Source organism: Emiliania huxleyi (genome assembly GCF_000372725.1).
Source record: "Emiliania huxleyi CCMP1516 chromosome Unknown EMIHUscaffold_19, whole genome shotgun sequence".
Lineage (NCBI taxonomy): Eukaryota > Haptophyta > Isochrysidales > Noelaerhabdaceae > Emiliania > Emiliania huxleyi.
In genome coordinates, this window is record NW_005200690.1 from 604612 (window position 1) to 614140 (window position 9529).

At 65.6% G+C, this 9529-nt stretch overlaps 1 protein-coding gene across 1 annotated transcript in view; it reads right to left on the reverse strand.

The window, feature by feature from the left end:
- The window catches only part of EMIHUDRAFT_434514 (hypothetical protein), a 5211-nt gene extending 1029 nt beyond the window's left edge, over positions 1-4182 (reverse strand). Inside the window, exons 1-9 of the mRNA XM_005782436.1 lie at positions 3622-4182; positions 3267-3344; positions 3170-3196; positions 2596-2676; positions 2248-2344; positions 2007-2086; positions 1702-1807; positions 1305-1430; positions 1179-1234 (exon numbers count right to left, since the gene is read on the reverse strand). Of these exons, the coding sequence (XP_005782493.1) occupies positions 1179-1234; positions 1305-1430; positions 1702-1807; positions 2007-2086; positions 2248-2344; positions 2596-2676; positions 3170-3196; positions 3267-3344; positions 3622-4080 (1110 nt within the window). The 5' untranslated portion in view covers positions 4081-4182. The remainder of the gene's footprint in view (positions 1-1178; positions 1235-1304; positions 1431-1701; positions 1808-2006; positions 2087-2247; positions 2345-2595; positions 2677-3169; positions 3197-3266; positions 3345-3621) is intronic.
- Positions 4183-9529: the final 5347 nt, after the last annotated feature.

Sequence of the window (9529 nt, forward strand, 5' to 3'; positions counted from 1 at the left end):
TGGCGGCGACGAGGACAGTGACGGTGACGATGGCGAGGGAGAGGAAGGGGGTCCACTAACACCGGACAGCGAGAGGGGCAGGGAGGAAAGTGGGAGAGAGGAAGCCAACGCGACGTGCGCAGAGGATGGGGATATAAACTGGGGCGACGCAGCGGGGAGGGGATAGACGAGGGAATCGAGGGGCCGGAGGGCTTTCGCGACAGCGACGATGACGACGAAGGAACGGGAGGAGACGGAGGGGCGACACGCAGGAGGAGCGAAATCGCGCGAACGGCCCGAGCCAAGAGGGCGACGGCGAGGCACGGGACGAGGGAACAACGGAGACGCTACCGATGACGCGAACCGAGGCACGGGCGACGGCGGGGTCACGGGGAAGGCGACAGCGACGTCGAGGTTGACGCAACGGTATCGAGAGCGCCACCCAAAAGGAGGCGGACAGCCATGGAGGTCACCGAATGGAGGGCGAACGGCACGATACGAAAAGGCAGGGCGAGGCGGATGGAGAAAGAAGTGCCGAGAAGGCCATGGTGGAGGGGAGGGACGGGAGGACGAAAGAAGGGCGAGGAGGACGAGCGGCCCGCACAGACTGCGAGCAGACAGCGCCTGATGGCCATTTCGAGACATTCGCAAAGAACGCTAGCTACATGGGAGGGCTTCGTGAAGGGTGGATTGAAACACATTCGAACAAAGAAGAGGCGACGGGAGGAACCGGCAGAGGATGCAGTGACGTGACACACACACACACACACACACACACACACACACACACACACACACACACACACACACACACACACACACACACACACACACACACACACACACACACACACACACACACACACACACACACACACACACACACTCACCGGAGCAGTCTCAGCGCGGGTCAGCTCTCCGCGCCTGACGCCGAGTCGACGTCAAACAACCGCCCCGCAGCCTGCAGCTCGTGCAGCGCCGCGCAATCGGCCGCCACCACCGCCTCGTCGGCGTGCAGGAGCCACGCGTAGCCGGCGCACGAGTTGTTGTCCACCGTGAGGGCCACCGGCTCGCCGGGCTCACTCGGCTCCGGGCCCCAGCGCACGAGCGACTCGAGCCCGGCGGGCGGGAGGGCCTAAAAGAGAAACACCGCCGCCTCACAAAGAAAAAAAGGACCGCGGCCCGGCGGGCGGCGGCACCGCCGCGCGCAGCACCCCCTCCTCGCTCGCGACCAGCTTCACCAGCCGGCCGGCTCCTACTCTCGGGGACAATCGCGGGTAGCCTCGGCCAGTCTCGCGAGCAGCCTCACCAGCCCCGGCCGGCGCCTCGCAGCGCCCTCGGCGGCAGAGCGGGCAGCGCCGCCCACGCCGCCTGGTCGAAGTACGCGTCGAGCGTCACGTCGTACGCGTTGTGCCCGACGCACACGTCGGCGAGCAGCCCAAAGTCGACGCCTACGCCGCCCGCGTCGCGAGTGAGCCGTGGTGTGTCCGTCCGGCCCGGCGAGCAGATCATGGTCACGAGGAGGTGCCTGGAGCACCGAGAGAAGAGCGGCGTTGGGGGGGGCACGGGGGAGGGCGCGTTGTCCACCGACTGACCATTCCAAGTGCGAGGAATGCATGACATGCACATGTGCATGCACATGTGCATGTGCACGCTACCACTGCCTCCACATGCATAGCTAGAGACGAGTGTCGGGTGTGCTAGTGCCCCCGACGCGGCCGCCGTTGAAGCGGCCCGCGTTGACCTCGACCAGCACCGGCCCGCGGCTTGTCTGCTTGACCTCGATGTGGGCTGGGCCCCACCGCCAGCCGAGGGTGTCGAGCACAGCCTACCGTACCCTCCAGAGTCTCGGATCCAGTGTGGGTTCGGTCCCGTGGCTGTAGGGTGTCGAGTCCAGCCTGTGGCCGAGGTGTAGCCGGGTCGGAGCCGGATGCAGCCGAGGTCCCGCCGAGAGGTGGTCGCGCCTTGGATCTCGCCCACATCGCGGCTAGATGCCGGCTCTCTCTCGGTCGCGGCTAGATGCCGGCCAGTGCGTATCTGACCAGTCGCTCCTCCCCCTCGCCCGCACACGGCCGCAGCTCGTCGTAAAAGTTGACAAAGGGCGCGCCTAGCCGCGGTCCGCCGAAGCTCGCGCAGGGCGGCCTGGTACCATACCCTCCAGAGTCTCGAATCCAGTGTGGGTTCGGTCCCGTGGCTGTAGGGTGGTCGGCGCGGCGGCGGGGCTTGTCTGCTGTTGCGGGGGTTGTCTGCTGTTGCGGCGAGGCGCACCGTTCGCCTCGCCCTTGCCGTACCGCCACAGCGCGACGCACTTGTGCTCGCCGGCGCGGCTCACTGTGTCGACAACCCACTCCTCGCCCTCGAGCACCTAGTCGCACTTCTTTTCCGCGTGTGCTTCTTTTTCAGAGGCGCGCGTTGCGCTCCTTCTCCCGCCCTCGAGCACACCTATCCGACGGCGTTCGGCGAGGCGAGTCGACCACAGCTCGCCCCCCTCCCTCTCCTCCTCCTGCCCCCCTCCCTCTCCTCCTCCTGCCGCCCTCCCTCTCCTCCTCCTGCCGCCCTCCCTCTCCTCCTCCTGCCGCCCTCCGGCGAGTCTCGGCCAGTCTCGGCGAAGCCCACCTCCTGGCAGAGGGCGCCGCCCTCCGCTTCGGTGTCGAGCGAGACGCGCTCCGCCAGCAGCGTCTCCACCATGTGCCTCGCCTGCGGACGGGAGTGCCTCGGAGGTGCCCCGATACCGGGTAGTCTCCCATATGCACTGGGCGCGGGATCCCCTACCCCCAGGGAGGGGGAACCCACAGGGGACGCGCGTCCACTGAGCAATGTTAGGACCTGTTCACAGCAGTGTCAGGGTATGGGCCGGCTAGGGAGTGTGGGTTCGGGGGTTTGTTCACACACACCCAGGGTAGGGGGGCCCGGGCCATAGTGATTTCTTTTGGAGGGGGGGGGCGCAGTGTCAGCCGGTCAAGTGAGGGTTGGTGGTGCGTGGCAGGGATTGCAGTCTCTCATCTGAGTCAGCCGCACGGTGTGGGTTCATCAGCTCTTCACAGCGGTTGGGTAGGGGACGCGGTCTCAGTGCCGTAGCTGCGCTGGTGTGAACGGGCTGAGTGTGGGTTGCTTAGGGTGAGGGTGAGGGTGAGGGTTAGCCATATGCGAGCAGTGACTCGGAGTGGCGTCTCGAGCGTCTCGCGCGCGCCTGCGGCTCGCTCGACGCCAGCCCGACCCGCAGGCCGGCGTGCCTATGAAAGAGAAATACAGTGGGCGAAAAGAAATACTCGGGTCGCCAGCCCGACCCGCAGGCCGGCGTGCCCCCGCCGCGGCTTGAGGACGACACGCAGCGGCGGGGGCAGCGTCGAGAGGAAGGAGCGCGCCTGCGGTGTGGGTTCGGGTACCGTGGGGTAGGGGAGGGTGGGTTCGGGTACGGTAGGAGGAAGGAGCGCGCTTGCGGTGTGGAGCACCGACAGAGATCCGACACCGACACACCACGTGACACTCCGCCGTAGAGCACTGGGCCGAGCAGAGCACTCGGCGCTTCTGCGCGAGGAGCAGGGCCACTGCTCTAATCCCTCATCTAATCATGCCTCGGCGTGGAATGCGATGGAATGCAGTGCAGCCGAGTATGCGTGTTCAGCACCTAGCATCCTCCGCCTCCTCCCAGCTCCGCGCCACGGACTGCCGCGCCGCCGCCAGGCCGGCAGTGCGTAGAGCCTCATGCATGAGGTACTTGTCCCGGCGGGCCGGGACGAGCCCGTTGGTGCGAGCCGGCACAAGGGCGTGTTGCAGCCGCTCCGCCGTCGCCAGGCCGGCGTCGGAACCGCACAGCACCCCGGTGATGGCCATGCCGCTCAACGCACTCTCGGCCCAAGCAGCCTCCTCGCCGGCGGCAGGCGCGCAGCCGCGTTGGATCGCGGCTCTCTCCTCCGCGTCCTCGAGGTCCTCAGACAGCATCGCTGCATAGGGCGTGGACCAGAGCCGCACGAGGAGGACGCCTCGGGCCTCGCAGGCCTCGCGGAAGTAGCGGCCCTCGTAACCGACCGGGTCGCAGTAGATGAGCGCGGCACCGGTCGGAGCCGCTAGCGCCGCCGGGGCGAGCAGGAGGCAGAGCATAGGTCCCCGGGTACTGGCGAGGTACTTCCAGCCTGCTGTGGGAACAGCTGACGCAGTCTCGCCGAGGCTCGCCCCAGCAGCCCGGGTACCGGTGCACAAGGGCAGTCGAGTGAAAATGAATGTTCGATGAAAAAGAAATTTATACCGGCTTTTAGCTTCCTGGGAGAAAAGGGAGAGGTGTTGTGTTCTCTCATGATGTATGTTCTAGTATGTAGGTACAAACACCCATGCAGGCGAATGGGTCGAGTGAAAAGAAAGAAAGAGCCGCACTGCTGTCTCTCCGGGATTTTAATGCTCGCGGCGTGAGCGTGCGGAGATGGCAGCGAGACTTTTTTTGCTACTCGAGTTTTTCATATTTCTCACCCTACTACACTATTAGTACCTCGGTCTCTGGCCGTTGGAGCGGAGCAGTGGTCGCGCCGCCCTCGACTCAAGGGGCTGCCTTCCACCCGTAGCTGCTCAGGCCGGGGGATGGGAAGAGATCTCCTGTTCCGCGGAACGCGAGCAGGCCCCTCCTTGCCCGGTCTGCGATGCAGGGAGGTGGTCGTGCCATCGTCGCTTCGTACACACACCCACCACGCCGCAATCGTCGCCGGCGCGCGACACTCCCGTCGGCCGGACTGTCCTCGTCGAGTGTGTGCCGCCACAAGGCGGGACGCACTCAGGGACAGTGGCGACGGGACGCGGCTCGAGGGACGGCTCCCGCGAAGGCACGGCTGGCAACCGTGGCGCGGGGCTCGTGCGCTCGTCCTCGAAAAAGTCGGGTACGGCTGGGCTCCGCCCGCAACTCTCTCGCTGACACGCGCGCCCGTCGACCTTACGACGGGTGCGCTGCGGTCGCACGCCTCCCCAAGTCATATGCCACGGCGTGCGATCTAGAATCAGCACACGCGCTTCTGCTCGCATGCACTCATACAATGAACTGACACCACCCATGAGTGCGAGTTAGGGCTAGCAGTAGGCGGCTAGCCTGTGAGGGAGCGTCCATAGACACCTCACAAGACCCCACACACGATCTTGTCCGGGCTTGCGGCCGGCTAGATTGCTAGAGGCGGAGCGGTCTGCTCTAGCCTAGCACGTTCCTCCCTGTCGTCTGTTGTTGTTGTGCCCTTGTTTGTTCCCTGTCCGGCCTCGCGGTCGGCGAGATTGCTAGAGGCGGAGCAAGAGCCTGCTCTAGTCTCACATGTTACTTCCTGTCGTCTGTTGTGTTGTTGTGCCCTTGTTTGTGTCCTTGGCACCGTGGGTGCTGGGGGGGCGATAGGGAGGATGTGGCCCTGAGTTATGTGTACGCCAACTCAGGGTGTGTGGCAGCCAGCTGGCTGTGTGTCTTGTGAGCTTGTTTGTGTCTGTGTGTCGCTCATGCGTGTCGTCATCATCTGTCTAGCGTCCACCCATACGGCGTTGGTGTCCAGTCCGAGCCTGGCTGTTCTTCACCTTCCTACCTAACCTTAACCTAATTAGTACTCGAGTTGGCGGGGCGGTGGGCGTGTGCGCGCGGCGCGGTGCGGCGTGTGTGTGTGTGTGTGTGTGTGTGTGTGTGTGTGTGTGTGTGTGTGTGTGTGTGTGTGTGTGTGTGTGTGTGTGTGTGTGTGTGTGTGTGTGTGTGTGTGTGTGTGTGTGATGTTTGTTGTTGTGTGTGTGTGTGTGACTGCGACAAGGGGCCATCAATCATCCGTTTGAAACGAGATCCTGGGTTCCTGCCCTCGGCGCGCGTCGGTGGGGCGTGGGCGGCGCGAGCGGACCGCGCGCCAGGCTCAGGGGCTCTCCGGATCGAGCCTCTCTCGCCAGAGCTGACCTTAGGGGACCCCTAGGCTTAAAAGGGTGGGCCCTGGGGCGCCTGCGGCTTAAACGGCTTAAAACTTGCCTAGGCAAGTTTTAAGAGCTGCTGGGCCGCCGATTCCTTAAACGGTCTTAAACGGTCAAACGACTCGGCAGCCTCCCCGCGCCCTTAGTGCTCAAGCTATTAGAGGTGTTTTGCTAAGCGTATTTCCCGCTGAGCGCTGTATGTCTCCCTGTATGCGCAATTTCGGCAGTTCCGGAGACGCGTATTACACCTGTATTCGCCACGCATACGTTGGGTCTCTGTATGTATGTATGTTGTAGGAAGGTGAAGAACAGCCAGGCTCGGACTGGACACCAACCAACGCGGTATGGGTGTGTGGATGGACGCTGGACAGACAGATGATGACGGCACGCACGAGCGACACACAGACACAAACAGGCTCACAAGACACACAGCCAGCGGGCTGCCACACACCCTGAGTAGGCGTACACATAACTCAAGGCCAATATACCTACGACATCCTCTGCGAAAAAAATTTCCTCTGTGCTGTCCGGGGACGACGGAGCCAGTGAGCGTCCCCGGGACGCATGCCCGAATTTCACAAACCTCTACCTGCTCGATCATAATGCCGCTCATGCCCTCAGGGCAGGAGCCTCCGCAGGCGGGCGCCCCCGTCTCCACGGAGAGCAGCCTGCTCTCCAGCCTCGTCGTGCCTTCCACCCTCCCGAGGCCCACCGCGCCGCTCCAAGTCGCAGCGCCGCTTCAGACAGCGCTTATGGCGGCGCCGCTGCCGGCGCTGTGCATCCCGCCGGGGCGGAGCGCGAGCGCGCCGGGGTTTTCCACCGCCCACTCCCTTCGCTGCGCCGAGGACTCGCTCGACGGCCCCCCCTCGGGAGTCAAGGCGGACACGTCTGACTGGGACCCGGCTGCGACACTCGCGGCGCTGTCCGGCAGCTCAAATGACCGGAGCGCGGCGGGGCTGCTCGCGGAGCTGGGGGGCGCACCGGGCGATGCGCAGCCGACCATGCCCGCCGCGCTCACCGCGGCCAACTTCTCCGACCTCCGCATCCGGTTTGTGGACCAGGAGGTTCACAGGACGGTGAGAGCGCATCTCCACCACAACAAAACTTCACCCCCGACCACCCACTCCACGTCACCGTCTCCTCTCCTCCTCCTCCTCCCTCCCTCTCCCTCACCCCCTTCTCCACCTCCCATCCACCCCCTGCGTCCCGACCCCCTCCCTCTCCCCCACCCCCCTCTCCACCTCCCCTTGCTTGCACGGCCCCACGCGACGCACACCCACACGCCACGCACCCCACACGCCGGCCGCCGACCGGCTGACGAAGAGCGCTGAGGGTGACAGACCAGGGTGGGTGGGGGCTGAGAGACGGGGCGAGAGTGCGCAAACCGATGCCCGCCTCAGGTTGCAAAAGGGGCCCCCTCCCCTTTTTTCCCCCCCCCCCCCCCCTCCTCCCCCCCCTCTTCTATCCTCGCCTCGGCTTGTCTCCCGCGCCCCTCCCCTTGCGCCCGCTCGTCTAGCTCCCGCCCTTCTCCCCTTCTGCAGAGGCATCCTCGACCCGACCCCTCACCCCTCTGTCCCTACCTGCCCCCTCCCCCCCCCTTTCCCCTGACCGCACAGGTCACAGAGCCAGCCTCCGGCCAGACCGAGAACGAGGTCTCCAACCTGCGGCCCTTCCGCCTCAAGGTCGCGGTGCGGACCTCGGAGGGCCACCCGCCGCCGATGGTGCGGCTCATGCTTCGTGTCTCGCTGGTGGTCGAGTCGCCGGACGCCGGCGTGCAGGCGGTGCAGCCTTTCCTCTCGCAAGAGGACGCGCGCTCGCCTCTGCTGGTGAGGCTGGCGGGGTCGCCCTGAGACCACCTGCGGCCGTCATGTTAATGGAGGACTCGTTCCCGAGCAGGTGGGGCTGGATGGGTCGCCCGCCCAGCCGGTGGCGGTCAAGCCGGACGGGATCGCCACTTTCACGCTCAAGCTCGGCAAGAATGCGCTCTCCTCCAAAGTCAACAATCGGCGCTTCTCTCTCCTCGTGCAGCTCGACCTGCCCGTCGAGCAGGCTGACCACCCCGAGATCACCCGAGATCAGCCGAGGTCACCCGAGATCACCCGAGGTCACCCGACTTGTCTGTCGAGCAGCTCGCGCACGCGCCCAACCTGATGGTGCTCTCGCCGCCCTTCAAAGGGCTCACCCGCCTCCGTCTCCGCGCGGGCGACGCACGCGCAGACCGGCTCGCCATCGGCCTCGACGCGGGCGCTCCGGGCATGGGCTTGCTGGCGGAGCGGATCGTCGAGGACGACGTGGCCGCCGAGCCGCCGCCGCCGATCGTGGCGGCCACGCACGCGGCGACGACGACGACGGTTGTCAAGCGCTCGCACGGCTCCGGCGCGCCAAACATGAGCGACCTGCACCAGATGCTGCTCGAGACGCGCAGGCTGCTCGACCAGACGCGCGCAGAGAACGCGGACTTGCGGGCGCGGCTGGGGCGGCTGGAGCAGCGGTTCGACGGGCCGATGCCGCAGATGCCGCAGATGCCGTTCCCGCAGCAAATGCAGTTCCAGCAGATGCAGCTTCAGCCGCATATGCAGTTCCAGCAGATGGCGGCCATGCAGGCGCCGCCGCCGGGCGTGGCGCCGGCCATGGCGCCGGCGGCCGTGCCGATGCCGGTGGTGCACCCGCCGCCACCGCAGCCGCAGCTGCAGCCGTCCTTCGAGGGGTCGCAGCCGAGTACAGTTGAATACGTGCAGCCGCAGCCGGCGGTTGAAGGGCCGCAGCCGCAGCCGGCAGAGGGCGCGCGGCTCCCACCACTCCTCCACGCACGCACCCATATGTCCGCCACGCATGCACCCACCTCCGCAGGCGAGCAGCTGGCACGCCAGATGTCGTCTGGGCGGGACGCGCCGGACGGCGAGCGCGGGCCTGCAAAGGTGCCGCGCCGCGGCGAAGACTAGTCGTGAGCCTCCCCGGACTGGGAGAGAAGGGGCTCTGCGCGGAGTGGGGGAGGGAGCGCAACGGGAGCTGGGGGAAGCCAGATGTGCGGTAGCATTTTTTCTGCTACCGTACCGCGCGGTGAAAATCTCTCGGCACATTCGTGTGGCTGTGGGGCCCCCCCCGGCCCCCGCCCCGGCCGCGCGGCCGCCGGGGCCGCGGCCCGACCTCTCTCACACACACCCTCTGCCGTCACTCTGCGCGACTGAGACACGCGATACTTGCATGTGGGGGCGGGAGTAGGCTAGCGCCACGACGCAGCACGCACGAGTGGTGTACTGTGCTGCAGGTACAAGAGACTGTGTGTGTACATGTCGAAGCACGAAGGTGAGAACAGCCAGCGGCTCGGCGCTCGGGGACTGGACATTCATTCACATGCGACATCAAAAGATGACATCTCTCTCTCAAAGGAGGAGGCTGCGCTGCGCAAGCACGGGCGGGAGGGGCTTCTCCTGCGGAGTCGTGCGTGCGCAGGGCTCCTCTTTGCTTTCTTCTACTCCCTACTATCATCTCGTTCCCGTCCTACCAGAGATGAACTCAAAAGATCAACGCGGTATGCGTGGACGCGAGACAGGGGAGGATGACGGCACGCTGGAGCCCGGACACATAGGCACACAAAAACTCACAAGACACACACAGCCAGCTGGGCTGCCACACATCCTGA